General features: G+C 41.2%; 1 protein-coding gene across 1 annotated transcript in view; it reads right to left on the bottom strand.

Moving 5' to 3' along the window:
- Positions 1-17,451, bottom strand: part of CSMD3 (CUB and Sushi multiple domains 3) — a 712,581-nt gene that overhangs the window by 317,107 nt on the left and 378,023 nt on the right. Inside the window, exons 9-11 of the mRNA XM_056854045.1 lie at positions 16,792-16,879; positions 15,202-15,326; positions 1,474-1,595 (exon numbers count right to left, since the gene is read on the bottom strand). Of these exons, the coding sequence (XP_056710023.1) occupies positions 1,474-1,595; positions 15,202-15,326; positions 16,792-16,879 (335 nt within the window). The remainder of the gene's footprint in view (positions 1-1,473; positions 1,596-15,201; positions 15,327-16,791; positions 16,880-17,451) is intronic.

Below are 17,451 nucleotides of genomic sequence, written 5' to 3'. Positions count from 1 at the left end.
TTTTTTTATTTAATAAAACAAAAAAAGTGAGCACTCACTGTGACCAGCTCATATGTTAAAAAAGAAACTGCTTTATTTTAAAATGCAAGACAGACAAGTCTGAAGAAAAAAGAAAGTGATATAATTTGGATTTTTAAAATGCCTCTGTGTTAACCTTATATGTACATCTAAATCTATTTCTACCTTGAGGCCATATGTGTCACCTCTGGAACACGCCAAGCAAAACTAGCTTAGTTAGCAAATGATTGAAGATCATCCCAGAAGCAACGCCCATGACATGTTGCGGATTCTGTCCTTGTAGAGTCATAGCCATGCAAATAAATGGAATGGAAGACAGACTCAAAGTGAAGCTTTACACATACTGATCAAAGTAAACTGATTGTTTCTGAAAAATTCTGATGTCTACAGATTCATCTTGCCCCATATAGCGACTACAAAAACCTAAGGATTCTACCCCATCACCCCACAACAGCAACCCTGAATCATTCCACAGAGAATCTTGCATCTGATATCCCAGATGAACATGCAGAGGAATGTGTCATGCATGATTTCACTTATCTACACATTTTACTGTTTGTTAGCATTTCTACTTTTTTTTTTCTCCTGACGGTTGATGCTTTGGAGTTGCAATCATTTTCTTTGCCACTTTTCTTTCTTTTAAAAAAATTTTATCCACATTTTGTACATTACCATTACTTAACAGTAAGTAATAATGACATTTTAAAACCACTTAAATATTTAAACCACCTAAAGAAAATGTTCAAACAAGTGAACAAAACAATCAGAAACAATGGTTTTTGTTGTTTCCATTCCACTCTGCTACAATGCAGGAAAGAAAAGAGGTATATGACTTCAAATCACAATCAATGAGAAATTCAAAGGCATTCCTGGAAAAGACAGAGGGTGAGAGGTGGGTAGAGTGGAGAAATGGATGAAAAGATGATGCTAGGGTCACCAGGTCCCCCTGGCCATGGGCGGGGGTTGCAATATTTAGGTTGGTAAACTCCTGGAGATGAGAGGATGGGAAGGATAGGGACCTCAGAGGGGTATAATGCCATAGAGCCAACCCTCCAAAGCAGCCATTTTCTCCAGGGGAACTGATCTCTGTAGTCTGGAGATGAGCTGTAATTCCAGGGGATCCCCAGGTCCCACCTGGAGGCTGGCATCCTTAGATGATGCCGTTTTGTATTTTCAGAGCTGCATGATACATACTCATGTTGTTACAAGAGGTCTTGAAGTGACAACTCTATCATCCATAAAAACAAGAGTTTTACATTTCACAGGAAAACCTTCGGGTATAATTTAACCTCTTTGAAACGATGTGCATTGAATTTGTCCAGTGAATTAAACAATTACCCCCAATGTGCAGTGGATATATACAAGGCATATCTAAGTTAAAATAGCTAACCCTTCTATACTGTGATTTCTATTATTCCATAAAGGTCTTTCAAATATTCTCACATTTGAATTTACCTTATTTGGATTGACAGCCGTGATGACCCAAACACACTGAGCATTACTGTCATACTGGAATGGGAAGTTCGGGGATGTAAAGGCTCCACTGGGCCCCTGAAGATTAGATCCACAAGTCTTTACTGTAAAAGAACAAATAACAAGTCAGAATAGTCATAGCAGAATATTTTCATACATAGCTTTGACTCAGACCTGCATGTCCATTGGAATTGAAGTAGAAGCCCCAAAATGGGAGAAAAAAAGCTTGCAGCGAGAGATTTTTTTTTTGGGGGGGGTCTCATAGATTTAGGAATTATTTCCATAGATAGAGTAAAAGCCCTGGGATATGTGAATGATATCATCAGCATGTCTTGGCCCTCACTCATCCTTTAGGTACTGAAGGGGAACCACTACTCTGCCTCTCTGCAGCCGTTAATGCATGGCCGTTGATCCGGCTAAATCTTCCTGGCTTGTGGTGAATCTATCGAGTCAACATGCATGGCCTGCGTGATCAACCCACCCAATTCCAAAACTTCCCCGGGTCTTCAAAGTGCTGGTTTGCTGCAACTTTAATTTAAAGTCCGCTGCAACCGTGAAAGCTTTCCAGAGCGATTCCACATCTGGGTTGACTCCCTCGCTGGAAGAAGCCTGGTTGGCCCAACGGTGGCAGCAGCACCCCCCAACCCCATGACCCCCTTTCTCTCTCTCCCCCCCTCCCCCGTCCATCTGACGCTGGCTTCCTCTCACCTCCACCCGGCAGAGGCAGCTCCTTCCACCCCCGCTGGCTTCCCCTCTGCCCAGGGACGGTGGGCTGAAGGAGCACAGAGCGGCTGCAGCAGCCTCCACTCCCTGCCGGCTTCCCCTTGCCTCTGCCCGGGGACAGCAAGGTGGAGGAGAATGGAGTGGCGGCGGCTCCTGCCAGGCGCTCCTTTTTCCCATGCATTCAGTTTTTGGGGGAAATCATGCAACATTACAGGGACAAATAAATCTGAACACAGCCATGAGTTAATGGCCTAGGTTGTATTACTTCTTGAGAGCTTTAAGGAAACTCCAGCCCTCTGATTTAAGGTCTTAAGTATGGGCTTTTTGGCCTCGAATCTTCATGTCTGGTGAGAGCCCTTTCTACCTTTGCGAAAAAGGAATAACTACGAACAGATAGATTTACATCTCACAAACTAACTGAGGTACAGGCTATTCTTAATTTCTGCAGTCTATTCAAATAGGAAGTCTGTCTACCATTAAAGAACAGTAGGTTCTTGGTTGTGGTGTTTTTCCCCCAGTGTTCACACTTTAAATAATGCATGTAACAAACACCTTGAGCCAAACCAATGTATTGTAAGAATTATCTCAAATTTGATTTAGATCAACAGAACTACTATAACACTTTATTAACACAATAAAACATGGTGTACATTTGAACCACACTTATGTCTCATCATTTGTAAATAAAAATCAAATGTTCCCTTTTATTATCTCCTCCTTCAATATGTATATTTGACAGCTGCTGCTATTTATACAGGATTTTAGATATTAGATGAATTGATATAATATATTCAGAAGGGACATACCACTTTCCTCACTGCCATCTGTTATTATGTAGAAACTTCAGGATTTTAATAAGGACAAAATACATTTTATGAATCCAGAGATTACATCCCAAAACACAATAATGAAATTTGCATTAGAGTAAATAGATGAAAGATTTATGCATAAAACTTGGCCTAAATTATTCAAACATTGATACTCGTGTATTATTATGTTCAAAATAAATGTCTGGTTTTATCCATTTTTTAAAAAAATCAGAGGTTAGAAGAGCGTTCAACAGGAAAGTATATAGCAAGGTTGTCTCCTTACTTCTTTGCTTAATGATTGTGATGAGATTGAGACATGCAAATTTAGTAACCACACATCTATCAACATAGATTAATGTGGGTGACTTTAGAGGGAAAAAGTAGTGCTATAAGGTTATCCGGCAGAATAAACGTTATGAAATAAAACATACATTTGATTGATAACAAAGGAAATAAGTATGTAGTGGCCATCACTACATTGTTATCAAAGATTCATTACCGAATTCATTTTAGTAAAAGGAATGATATAAAAAGGGCAGGAGGGTAATGAAAAATAATCTGCACTTGTGAACTGACAGTTGATACATTTTTGAGGTACTGGATGTAATCACAGCTGGGTGTTAGGTGAAATAAATGTGATTGATACCAGTGTTACTTCCAAACAAACTGACCAGGATTGAGAGGTGAGCTAAAGATCCAGGTCTCTGGAACCCTTCACTGGTCTCCTTCAAACAGTTTCTCCATCTTTCCAAGTTATGTTGGCAATTACTGAAAAAATATCTTAAAAGGGGGTGGGGAGAAGGCTCCCAAAAATATGATTTAGGGCTTTTCCACATGTTTTTTTTTTTCCCTTGGTGTGGTGCCCATACTGCTTCAGTTTATATCCTGATTTCCACACTCATTTTTGTGGCTTGACTGCTCATTCCTGAGCCTTTCGGTGGCTGGGGATGGCGTGGTCAAGGCGCCGCGCCACCGTGCCTCCAAAGCCATTCCAAAAATTCCATTTGCGCCCCCCCCCCAATATTACCCTTACCCAAAACAAATATAACAAAACAAAATCATTTTGCTTTTTATTACAGTGTACGGAATAATAACTACTCAATAGAACATTGAACTCCACCAAAAGTAAAATAAATTAAAATGAAGTTTCTGAATGTCGGATGATTTCAGCTTCACAGGCACTCAAGCTGAATTGGGCCCCTTGGATTTCATACCCCTAGTCCTCTCTCCCCCCCACCCCGGTAGCACTGCTCAGTAGCTGTGATGGGACATTTAGAATTAGGTACTTGACACCCATTTGATTTAATACTGTTTATCATGGAAGGATAGGAGACGCGTGGCACAGAGTGGTAAGCTGCAGTACTGCAGTCCAAGCTCTGCTCACGACCTGAGTTCGATCTCAACGGATGTTGGTTTCAAGTAGCCGGCTCAAGGTTGACTCAGCCTTCCATCCTTTTGAGGTTGGTAAAATGAGTACCCGGCTTGCTGGGGGTAAAGGGAAGATGACTGGGGAAGGCACTGGCAAACCACACCGTAAAAAAAGTCTGCCTAGTAAACGTTGGGATGTGATGTCACCCCATGGGTCAGGAATGACCCAGTGCTTGCACAGGGGACTTTTACCTTTTTACCTTTATCATGGAAGGTGGGGAGTCAAGCAAAGCCTGCAGAGGTCTATAACTGAATATTATTGAAACCACATACACAATACTTTCACAAAGTCCCCCCCTTGTGCTAATTTCAAGAACATGCATACCTGCAATCATTCGTTAGCAACAATTGTTTTCAATGAAAATTGTGGAAGATGTGAAATAGCCATCTCACTGTCTTCATAGTTCTCTGCATTTCCATCCATTATCCATTTAAGCGGCCTCATTACAAGAAGAAATCTTTTTTCAGGTTTTACCCCATTAGTCTGCATATCCCGTGTTATCTGAAATATTACAATGCAGACCACTTTCCAAAATTCTTCTGCAGTCTAACATGGTGTTAGCCCTTGTGGTGCATTCACATTAGGAATGCTTCAAGGACACCAGCCCCATCCACATATTAATTCTTGAGGACAGTCATCTTGGTTAACAAACTTCAAATAAAATTGCCTTCTTATGCTTGAAGAGTTGTTTCTTTGCCAGTAGCATCATTATGTTTAGTTTGCTAACGGCGATGCAGTTTTACTGGTTTTGCATTAATACCTTTCTTAAGCACATCACAAGCACTGTGGTTTTGATTTTTTTTTCTTTGTTTAAATCATTGCTTTGGACCAAAATGAACTCCAATGATACATAATGCCAGGGGAGGGGGGGGTTTGAGACAGAATCACCAAATTTGCAGCATAGCTGTAAGGAACTCTCCTTAGAAACAGTTGATTATCAAATAGTATATCGGTCATCAAAATGAACAAGAATAAGTTCTCCACACTGCATCCTTCCAAAGCAGACCAACAGCAGACTAAACGGACCAACAGCTTCACAGACTGGGTTTGAGAGGTAGCTGATGCTTTTGTTTTGTTCAGCATTCCTTCAATGATTCTTACTTCCTAACCAATATTTTAATTGCTGCTTTTTAAAATGTTTTGGATGTATTTTAACTCTTTTAAAAATTGTTTTAATTATGTGCGTTTTGAAGTGGTTGATTTTTAATTATTTTTAAAATGTGAGTTTATCATGTATGCTCTAAATTGTTAGCTGCCTTGGTGGCCTATTGGTGGCCTATGTAAGGGCAGAAAAGAAGGATACACATTTTGTACATAAGTAAATAAAATGTCCAGATGTAGAATGACTTACATGCCAGTCATTCATTTGTGAGTTAATAACTCTTGTATATTGTCGAAGGCTTTCACGGTCAGAGTTCATTGGTTCTTGTAGGTTATCCAGGCTGTGTGACCGTGGTCTTGGTATTTTCTTTCCTGATGTTTCGCCAGCAGCTATGGCAGGCATCTTCAGAGGAGTAACACTGAAGGACAGTGTCTCTCAGTGTCAAGTGTGTAGGAAGAGTAATATATAGTCAGAAAGGGGCTGGGTTTGAGCTGAAAGTCCTGCAAAAAGTATCAAAGGTAATGTGCTAATCATTGTCCTGTAAGTATCAAGATAATGTGCTAATGAGGGTGTGGTATGTGGTATGTTACCACACCCTCATTAGCACATTATCTTGATACTTACAGGACAATGATTAGCACATTACCTTTGATACTTTTTGCAGGACAATGATTCAGCTCAAACCCAGCCCCTTTCTGACTATATAGTACTCTTCCTACACACTTGACACTGAGAGACACTGTCCTTCAGTGTTACTCCTCTGAAGATGCCTGCCACAGCTGCTGGCGAAACGTCAGGAAAGAAAATACCAAGACCACAGTCACACAGCTCGGATAACCTACAAGAACCAATGAACTCTTGTATACTTAATTGCAAAGCTGATTTAGACTGAAGGCTGGCTGGTATATTTTATAGTATTGTTATAAAAATTACTGTGATAATGTATGTAACGTACTTTAATAATGTATGTAAAGTACTTTAAGTATTACATAAATCCTAATAGCTCAATCTTAGTCCTGTTCCCTTTACAATAAATAATGCTGAGTTGAATGGAACTTATTCCAAAATAAGTGTGCATAGGATTGAAGGCTAAGAGCGCAATCCTGAAAGGTGGGGAATCGGTATAGGAGCCGGCATGACCCCGCACAGGCGTAAGTGGTCCAGTCAGAGAGCGTACTTAGCAGATCGCTGGCAAACTGAGAATGGTGCTGGAGATTCAAGTCATGCTTTTGACTTGAGAGCTCTCATGAGAGCCAGCGTGGTGTAGGGGTTAAGAATGGTGGTTTGGAGCGGTGGAGTCTGATCTGGAGAACAGGGTTTGATTCCCCACTCCTCCACATGAGCAGCGGAGGCTAATCTGGTGAACTGGATTTGTTTCCCCACTCTTACACACGAAGCCAGCTGGGTGACCTTGGGCAAGTCATTTTCTCTCAGCCTCACCTACCTCACAGGGTGGCTGTTGTGGGGAGGGAAGGTGATTGTAAGCCGGTTTGATTCTTCCTTAAGTGGCAGAGAAAGTTAACATATAAAAACCAACTCTTCTTCTTCTTCTTCTTCTTCTTCTTCTTCTTCTTCTTCTTCTTCTTCTGTTACTAGTCAGAGTTTTCATCATGACCCTAAATTACAAACACTCTAACAGGACCATTCAGAGCAAGGGGGGAATACTTTTGCAACCAACTTCTCCACGGAGTGTATTTCAAAACGAAGCATATAATCCAATTATAAGAGGATAGCCTGTGTTCAAAGGCACTAGGGTACGCTGAAAGCAAATGGATAATGAGTGGCTCTGGCATTGTAGAAACCTTTGTTTACCAACATTCAGGGAGAAGTTCGTACATATGGACAACAACTGCATTTAATCTGTTCTACAACCTTTACAGTGCATTCCTGAGCCTGAAGGGTGAAAGCCATTAGGAGGCTAGGAAGGTGCTGTGCTAGTGTTAGGGCCCCCCATGGGGCCCCTTCCTCTGACATTAGTGGCCCCTTCCACTGACATTAGTGGCTCCAACGCCAGCGGGAAGACCAGGACAACGATCACCAGTCGCTGCCGCAGCCTGGGACACTGACAGGGCCCTCCGCCCGCGTCCCGCTGGTGTAAAGGCCCACACCAGAACCCCGGGAGGCATTCTGGCAATGGCATCCCGGAAGGCGTTCCCAGAGCGGGGCAGGGGGTGGAACTGCCGTTAGGCAGCTTCCTGTCCCCTTTCACCCTGTGAACAACGGCGCGGAGAAGAGCAAGGCTACACCTGCTTTTTAGCAGGCGCAGCCTCACTTTTCTTTATGGGGTGAAAAGGCCCTGTTTCACACAAAGAAAAGCCTCTAAAATGCTTTTTTGTGTGTGTTTCGGCATGCGGGGAACGGCTTTAGGAGGCGGCACGGCAGCACCTCCTCCCTGCCATCCATGCACGCCGAATCTCAGGAATGCGTTGTTAGACACCACACTATTACAGTTTCCCAATATCCCAGTTTTCTTCTGCTTCCTGCAATGGCTGCTGTACTATTTCATGTTTACAAGATGGCAAATAATCAGCATCATTCAGAATAGTGACTCCAAACCGTCACAGATTGTCATGCAGCTTGTAGGGGTACTAAAGAACAATTTAATACTCCCAGAAGTAAATGGGTCATGCTGGGAACTCCAGCAGCAGAAGTCGCGCAAGCTGTGTGGCAGTAATGGAATATGGGACACTTTCCAGAAATAAAACTATCTCTGATTTAAATCACAACCTGCAGCTCTCAAATGAACGGCATATAACTAGCAACGGTAAATCGGCAGTTCCGAAGGTTTCTTTTGCTGACTTGCACACAACTGGAAACTTCCTTATTTGCAAAGAACATTGTCTGCAGAATATTACCTGCTGTCACTGAATAAACTGTCTATCCCCCCCACCCAGTTTAAAGTAACATATGACCAATGTATTACATAACAATCTGGTTTTAGTAGAACTAATTTTATTGCACAATAAAACTAGCTTTAAATGAACTCAGTCATGCCAAAAACGCAGGATTTTTGTAGTAAACCTGCATGCTTTTAACACAGTAGATTTTTTAAGTGAGATAAATCTTGATAAAGAGATGAAGAGAAGAAGAGTTGTTTTTATATGCCAGCTTTCTCTACCTTTTAAAGAAGAAACAAATCAGCTTACAATCTCCCTCCCTTCCTCTCCCCTCAACAGACACCTTGTGAGGTAGGTGGGTCTGAGAGAGCTTGAAGAGAGCTGTGACTAGCCCAAGGTCACCCAGCTGGCTTCATGTGTAGGAGTGGGGAAACCAACCTGGCTCACCAGATTAGTGTCCACCATTCATGAGGAGGAGTGGAGAATCAAACCTGATTCTTTAGATTAGAGTTCACCACTCTTAACCACTCTGGCTCTTAGTATGAACAGTAAATGCAGAACATACTCCATTATTTTTATTTTATATATACAGTTGGTTTTTATATGCCAATTTTCTCTTCCACTTAAGGAAGAATCAAACCGGCTTACAATCACCTTCCCTTCCCCTCCTCACAACAGACACCCTGTGAGGTAGGTGGGGCTCCAGTTCACCAAATGAGCCTCCCCTGCTCATGTGGAGGAGTGGGGAATCAAACTTGGTTCTCCAGATCAGACTCCACCACTCCAAACCACTGCTCTTAACCACTACACCACACTGGCTCTCTGAACTGAAGCACTTATTCATGTTTCAAATGGTTTTCAATAATTTTCCAGCACTGCTATATATGAAACATCTGGTAAACTGCAATTAAAAAAACAAACAAAACAAAGTAAAAAAAAAAAAAGAATGGCAAGGAAAAAGAGAAGAAACCCCATTAATAGGGTTGCCAGGTGTCCCCCCCCCCCCAGCTACTGGTGGGGGGTACAGTTGCCAGATCAGGGTTGGGAAACTCCTGGAGATCTGGAAGTGGAGCCTGGGGAGGACAGGGACCTCAGTGGGGTAGAATGCCATAGAGATAGGGTTGCCAGCCTCCAAGTGCTAGCTGGAGATCTCCTGCTATTACAACTGATCTCCAGCAAACAGATCAGTTCACCTGGAGAAAAAGGCCGTTTGGCAATTGGACTCTATGGCATTGAAGCTCCTCCCCTCCCCAAACCCCACCCTCCTCAGGCTCTACCCCAAAAACCTCCCGCCGGTGGCAAAGAGGGACCTGGCAACCCTACATAGAGCCCACCCTCCAAAGCATCCATTTTCTCCAAGGGAACTGATCTCTGTAGTCTGGAGATGAGATGTGATTGCGGGGGATGCCCAGGTCCCACCTGGAGGCTGGCATCCCTAACCATTCAGAAAGCAAAATATGTATGTAAATGAAATTCCCAATGTTTGGAAGACATAAAAGTATCAAAATATAAACACAGAGGGAGGTTCTTTTAAATAAATAAATAAATAACAGTGAGAACTCAGCAGTAGGGTTGTCAGGTCCCGCTTCACCACTGGCGGGAGGGTTTGGGGGCAGAGCCTGAGGGGGGCTGGGTTTGGGGAGGGGAAGGACTGCAATGCCATAGAGTCCAATTGCCAAAGCAGCCATTTTCTCCAGGTGAACTGATCTCTATCAGTTGGAGATCAGTTGTAATAGCAGGAGATCTCCTGCCACCACCTGGAGGTTGGCAACCCTAACTCAGCAAGGATGTGATGCCATAGAGTTTGCCCTCTGGTGCTGCCGTTTCTTCCAGGGGAACTGAACTTTGTAGTCTGGAGATCAGCTGTCATTCCAAGAGAATTCACGGACTCACCCGGAGAAAATAAATTCTAGGCTACACTCCTGTACATATTTACACTGCTTAAATCCCACAGGAGCTAATGGGCCTTAAGCAACTTAGCTTTGTACATGATATCTAGTCGCTTGCAGCAAAAATAGAACAGTCATGCAGGCGAAAGAAAAAAAGGGGGGGATCTGAAGCACAACTTTTAACAGGAATGGAGAAACCAAATGAAAATGGGCATTGGTTAGCCTGGACAACTGAAATATGACAAAAGAGAAGACTGTGACAGACAAATAGATGAAAAGCAACACAGATTAGAAAGAGAAGGCACTAAAGAATGGGGAGATCTAAGAAGCAGCAGCAGCTTCCAATGGATAAAAGAGGGCATTCTTTGCTATGGCTAATATGAGAAATTTTATATTGGGCTCCCTTAAATCCTGACTTCCTATCAGAAGGCAAACAATGCAACATTGCAAATAAATCCACATGTATCTAAATAACCTGCCTGCCCACATGTCTATGGATTTAAAACAAAACACTTTTAAAAATCCTGCCATCTCATACCCCAAAATATAATGGTGCAATGCTCTCAGTTCAATATTTGGAAGATAAAGGATATCAGAAAGAACCAAAAGGGAGAGAGAACAAAAAAACACGAGCCCACCAGGATCCGCCTCCACTTGGCAGGAGCAGAGGAGGCACTGAGCTCATGCTGAGGTAGCTGAGAGGACACACAGTGCCAGTTTAGCGGCTGTGGAACCAGACTAGACTTAGTTCTCTGCTGGATTCTGGAACTAAATGAGACCACACCAAGCGAGTTCCAGAAACTGCCTCCAGAACAGCTGTGGCTGCTTTCCCACACTCTATTTAAGCTGAGGGCAAGGAAGGGACCTCTGTTGGATCAACCAGTTCACAAGTAGGGTTGCCAACCTCCAGGTAATGTAGATGTAGATCAAGCTGGAACACTTCTTCAAAGATGAATGATGAGGGGGACAATCGTTTCATTTCTTCTTCAGCCCCGTTTTCTACATACAAAATATACATGTCTATATATAGCACTTACAATGTTTAAAGTACATAAAATACTGTATAAAAATCATATGTTACTTACCATTAGAATCATTTCACATGCATATACAGGAATTCAATTATTTCCACTTCTCCCATGGGGATGAAAGTAGCAACTTATGTATAATGGCAATGTCAAGTTCCATGCAGGATACAACAGCTCAGAGACATAGTTGCACAGACGACTTCAACCGTTCCCAAAGGGATACAATAGGTAACTGTAGAGACAGAACTACTGATTGCCTAAATGTAGTTCTGTCTCTACAGTTACCTATTGTATCCCTTTGGGAACGGTTGAAGTCGTCTGTGCAACTATGTCTCTGAGCTGTTGTATCCTGCATGGAACTTGACATTGCCATTATACATAAGTTGCTACTTTCATCCCCATGGGAGAAGTGAAAATAATTGAATTCCTGTATATGCATGTGAAATGATTCTAATAGTAAGTAACTTATGATTTTTATACAGTATTTTATGTACTTTAAACATTGTAAGTGCTATATATAGACATGTATATTTTGTATGTAGAAAACGGGGCTGAAGAAGAAATGAAATGATCGTCCCCCTCATCATTCATTTTTGAAGAAGTGTTCCAGCTTGATCTACATCTACATTGAATATTTGAAAATAGTACCATTTGGACTGTCTAAGATATTGTTGTATATATTTATTTATTTATTTCACTTTATGCACTTTAATACACTTGTTTACTAGATTGTTATCCAGTAGTTATTTCAGCCAGTCCTGTGCTAATTTCCTAACCTGTGGTAGCAGTACAGTGGTGTTAATTTTGGTTGCTCAACCTCCAGGTAATAGCAGAAGGTCTCCTGCTATTACAACTGCTCTCCAGCCGATAGAGATCAGTTCACCTGGATAAAATGACCACTGTGGCCATTGGACTCTATGACATTGAAACCCCTCCCCAAACCCCGCCCTCCTCAGGCTCCACCCCCAAAATCTCCCGCCAATTGGCGAAGAGGGACCTGGCAACCCTATTCACAAGGCTGCAACCCTTGGGAGCTAGATCCAGCACCAGGCCCAGCCTGATCCTGCACTCCAGACCCTGGTAGTCTGAGGGTAAATCTAGACTTTCAAAGAGACCAGCAGACAAGGAAGCCTGTGGCCAGAACACTACCTGTCCAAACCAAAGCAATGAAAAATGTGATTTACCCTAAATCACTAATCTACAAAAAGATGGAAAATAGGTAACCTGCTAACTGAGAGCAAGCAGTTAAGCCAACATACCAAGAAAAACAAATCACAATAAATAACAACAACAACAACAATAATAAAAGAAACAATCTCCTTAGAGGCTCAGAAAAGGAAGATCAAAATGAGCCAGAGATTAGCCTGCACAGGAACCGGACAACAACAAAAATAATACCTCTCTTAAATTACTTCACCCCAGAGATCAAATGTCACCCCCCTTACTACCCCCCTAAGGAAAAGGTCAGAAGAAAGGCTAATTAGTAGCAATAAATTAACAATTGAAATGAATCAAACCAATCTGTTAAGAAAACAGTCCAGCGCAGTCTAGGCAGGATCCATCCAGCCAAGCAAGGCATCTCTCCCAGCACACACACAGTGCAAAATAGCTAACCTACCTGGTGGCTGCTGCATAAATTTCCCTTCCCCTCTGAGAAAGACTGTGATTGGCCAAAGCAGCTCTCCCAAATGGTCCCAGGGCTAAGGTTGACTTGGAGAAATGCTGTTTCCCAGGGAACGGGAAGCAGGCAGGCTCTGTTAAATGCCTGACAATCTACAGTGTCAACTGATCTGGGAGTCTTTCTGAGAAAGCCTTTGACCGATGCCAGGTAGTCATATGACTTTTAGTGTCTGCAATATCTGCCAGCACACCACTAAGCTAAATGCAGAAGCCTTAAGCAAAGAAACAACTTACCTGTAGGTTTAATTACCAAAAGAGCTTCATGCCAGAATTGCTTAAAAAATTAGAAACTCAGAAGAAGCTGGAGTGTTGAGAGAGCTGTGGAATGGTTACAACTTCCAAAGCTGCAAGGTCTTGGCTTGAAAAGATGAGGATGATACTAAGAAGTTACAATGAATTTTGGCTCAGAAAAAGTGGCAGTGGAAAGGCTGGTATTATTGGTGTCCAAGAGACAGAAAGATTAAAAATGGAATGTACATGTATCAAGTAATATATTGTCCTATTCCTCCTTTTTGATGCACACCTTAAAGTGGCGAGGGGGGTTGTGTGCGTTAGTGAAACTGAGAGCAAAACCTCAAGGGGCTTAGACTCTGTCAAGAGGCTAAACTTCTAGTAGAGTCACTCGAGGCACAATGGTCACCGTTGAGACACCAGACTAAGATGCATGCACCCCCTTCAGGGATCAACAGCCACATCAGTGGAACAGACAGTTTCAAAGGTGATGGGGGCAGAGGGATTCTTGAAGGTTAGCTACTGGGCAGCAGCAGTAGTGGAAAGTAGCAGCGGAGAATCATTTGTAGACATTGGCAGTGCTAATTCAGCTAACCCTGGTTAGAACGGCACAGAAGACAGCAATGGTGAACCACCTCTTCCCAACTCTTACCTCAAAAACCCTATGGTGAGAAAATCCAAACTTAAAAGAAAAGATATAGTGCTAGAAGATGGAACCCCTAGGTTGGATGGCACTCAATCAACTACTGGGGAACAGCTAAGGACAACTACAAGTAGTCCTATTCTTAATGACACCGCTGGACTAAAGCCAAAAGGACTTTAGTGGTTTACATGAATGGATGCAAAAAGAAAGCCCAACACTGTTTGACATATATAATAGGAACATGGAATGTAAGAGGTATGAATCAAGGTAAGCTTGAAATCGTAAAATGAGAAATGAAACATCTAAACATTGCAATCCTGGAAGTGAGTTAACTAAAGTGGACTGGTTAAAGACATTTTCAATCAGTACATTACAAGTGTTTTCCTCAGGGAAGTTGCTCTAATTGTGAGGTGAGATGTAGCACAGGCTGTCAGGGGCTATCATGAAAAGTCTGACCGAATAATATCAATCAGACCTTTTCGAAAGCCTATCAGTAAAGCCACCATCCAACATTATACCCTAACTACAGATGTAGATGAGGTAGAAATTGAAAGCTGTTATGCAAATGTCTAGGAAGAAATTGATCACACACCTAAACAAGATGTGCTTATAATCATAGGTGACTGGAACACAAAAGTAGGAAACAAAAGCAAATATTGTTTGGAAGATTTGGACTAGGAACATGAAATAAAGCAGGACAGCAACTCATTGTGACTGTTTTTCTCCAGGACTGTTAACAACTCTACAGTAAGGACAAGAGACAAAATGGGGAGCTAGAGAGTCAAAAGAGAATAGAACTCAAAATCCAAAGCTGATCCACATATACCAAAATCTGTCATTGATTTTTTCCAAAAAGGAAGCACCTAAACATATGAAGACATGAACTGTTTTATCATGTTTTGTACTCCATTCTCTGATTGACACAATAGTTTTTTCTCATACCTGTAATCTGCAAAACCCTACAGTATTATTCTGCTTTGCTAGGAGGACTCTTTGCTGTTAGATTTTTTTAAATCATACATTTCAGTTAGCTTGCTGATTTAATAGTTCTCATCATGTTTCTAATCTGCCTTGAGTTCCCATGAGAAAGACTGAGTATAAATTAAGCTAATATTAATAATCATTATGGCAATCTCGGATATGTGTATGTTCTAGGTAAATGCAGTGAACCAACATTGTAAGCAAAATAATATAAAATAAACAGAAGTAGAAGAAGCAAAAACCTTCTACAGATTCCGTTCAGATAATACTCCCAGCTGTCATCATCATTTCAAAATGAAACAGGAGAACCAAGAAATACTGAAAACTGGCAATATACATATATAGACTTTTGTTTTACCTTTACACACTGGTCTATGATCACTCCAAGCAGCAAAAACCTCTGCTATTCTCTGACAGGTGATACTCTTTGCACCCTGTAGAACATAGTCTTCGTCACAAGAAAATTGTACTGTTGAGTCCAGGCTAAAATTGAAGACACCAAAAAAATAAGAGGGGGGCACAATCAACAGATACATAATACCAAACTTTAAACAGTTCTAGATTTAAAAAAATATATATTCTCATCAGTTACTAAAGATGAACTTTGATTAATTCATGTGGAATAGCCAATATGAGTCTTTTTCCTACAGTGGCTTAAATGTAGATGGTGATAATGTAAATATTAGGGATATGTGGTGGGGAACCTATCTTTGTATTTATATGCACTTCTCTACCTTCATGCCCCACAGTCTTGCATAACCATGGAAACTACATGGATTTTCTCAAGTACCCTTGTGTTTCGGAACTGCAGACATAAAATGGAGAAGGGTAAATCAGATAAATATTTACATGCTTTAAAACAAACCTGGTTTGTTCATAGTGTAGCCAACCTCCAGGTGGTGGCTGGAGATCTCCCACTATTACAACTGATCTCCAAGTGACAGAAATCAGTTCCCCTGGAGAAAATAGACGCTTTGGTATTTGGACATTGAAGTCCAAATGGCATTGAAGTTCCTCCTCTCTCCAAACCCCACCCTCCTAAGGCTCCACCCCAAAAATTTCCACGTATTTCCCAACCCAGAGCTGGCAACCCTATTTGTGCAAGAGTTTGCATAACAAGCAGTCAATAACATGTTTTTTTTTTTTCCATTCCCTGGCATAAAATAAATCAGATGCAACTGAACAGAGAACAGGTTCAGGATAATTGTTTGCACCAGCAGAACCACAGTATCTGAATCAGAAATAGAACGTGATGGATTACTACAGCATCCTTGGTAAATATAAGTACTTTCCTTTGTATATGCAACTTTGAATGCTCCTAATGAGGCAAAGCTGTTAATATTCATTTCAGTGGAGTGCTGCTTGTCGATTTTAAGGAGTAAACGGTATAAGGTATTAAGGGATAATGACAATTAAACTTAATTAATGTGATCAAAGAAGCTTAAAATGTCTCCCAATAATTGTTTCTGAGGAATAATGAATTACAACCTAAATAATTTGACCCACATGTTTCTTTCTCAATCTAACAGTTGTTGTGGAAAGGGGTTTATGCCAAAGTAGATGTTCAGTGCCATCCTAAACAGAGTTACATGTATCTGAGCACAGTTACTTCAATGAACCTAGAAAGGGGGAACTCTGCTTAGGATGGCACTGTTTATCTCTTTATCAATGAGGTCACCTTAGAGGGTGGATTGCCATGTAGGAAATTTCTGGAATTACATTGATTGATTGATTTCTATTTGTTTGATGATCTACAACATTTGTAAGTGGCCTTCCATGTAGACTGTCCAATAAAAAGACAGCCTTTGTACTGACATCTACCAAGAATGTGCCCATTGTGGCTCTCCAAATGATTGCGGTGATCCACTAGATTAGCTCTTACAAATGGTAGTTGATTTTTAAAAAGTAACCTTCCGAGATATATTATTTCCAGTGTTGCAAATGTTACCTAAAATCTGAGCCTATCCGCTTTCCATTCTCAGGTTCTCCAGGATCAGGACACAAATTGGATGCCTGTTTAATACCTCCTTCATTTACTGCAAAAGAACAAAAAACAGGTTTCAGATACCTAGAGATACCTCGGGGAAAACATTGTTTCTCAATACCTAGAATATCAAACAAAAATGAACTGTGTAACAATACATAAATGGATAATTTTCAAATTATGTAATTTTTACTTATGCTCCATCTTTATAAATGAGGTCTGCACAACTTTTTAACCTGCCAAAATGAACACAAACACTATCTTTCTTTCTTTCTTTCTTTCTTTCTTTCTTTCTTTCTTTCTTTCTTTCTTTCTTTCTTTCTTTCCTTCCTTCCTTCCTTCCTTCCTTCCTTCCTTCCTTCCTTCCTTCCTTCCTTCCTTCCTTCCTTCCTTCCTTCCTTCCTTCCTTCCTTCCTTCCTTCCTGTCTGTCTTCTTGCTGTGACACATAGCAAGAATGCATTCCCCCCCCCACTACATTTCTTTTGAAAATGGAAACGTTTGAAGTCACCGGACATTTTTAAACTAATATTTATAACATTTGTCTAACTTTTTTGGGAACCTTCAATTGCTTCCCAGATTTTTCTCAGAATTTCATTGGGACACAGAATAAGACTTTAGGGGTT

The sequence above is a fragment of the Euleptes europaea genome, chromosome 8 (assembly GCF_029931775.1).
Source record: "Euleptes europaea isolate rEulEur1 chromosome 8, rEulEur1.hap1, whole genome shotgun sequence".
Lineage (NCBI taxonomy): Eukaryota > Metazoa > Chordata > Lepidosauria > Squamata > Sphaerodactylidae > Euleptes > Euleptes europaea.
Note: the sequence above shows the minus strand (reverse complement) of the source record. Positions and strands in the feature narration are given on the sequence as shown.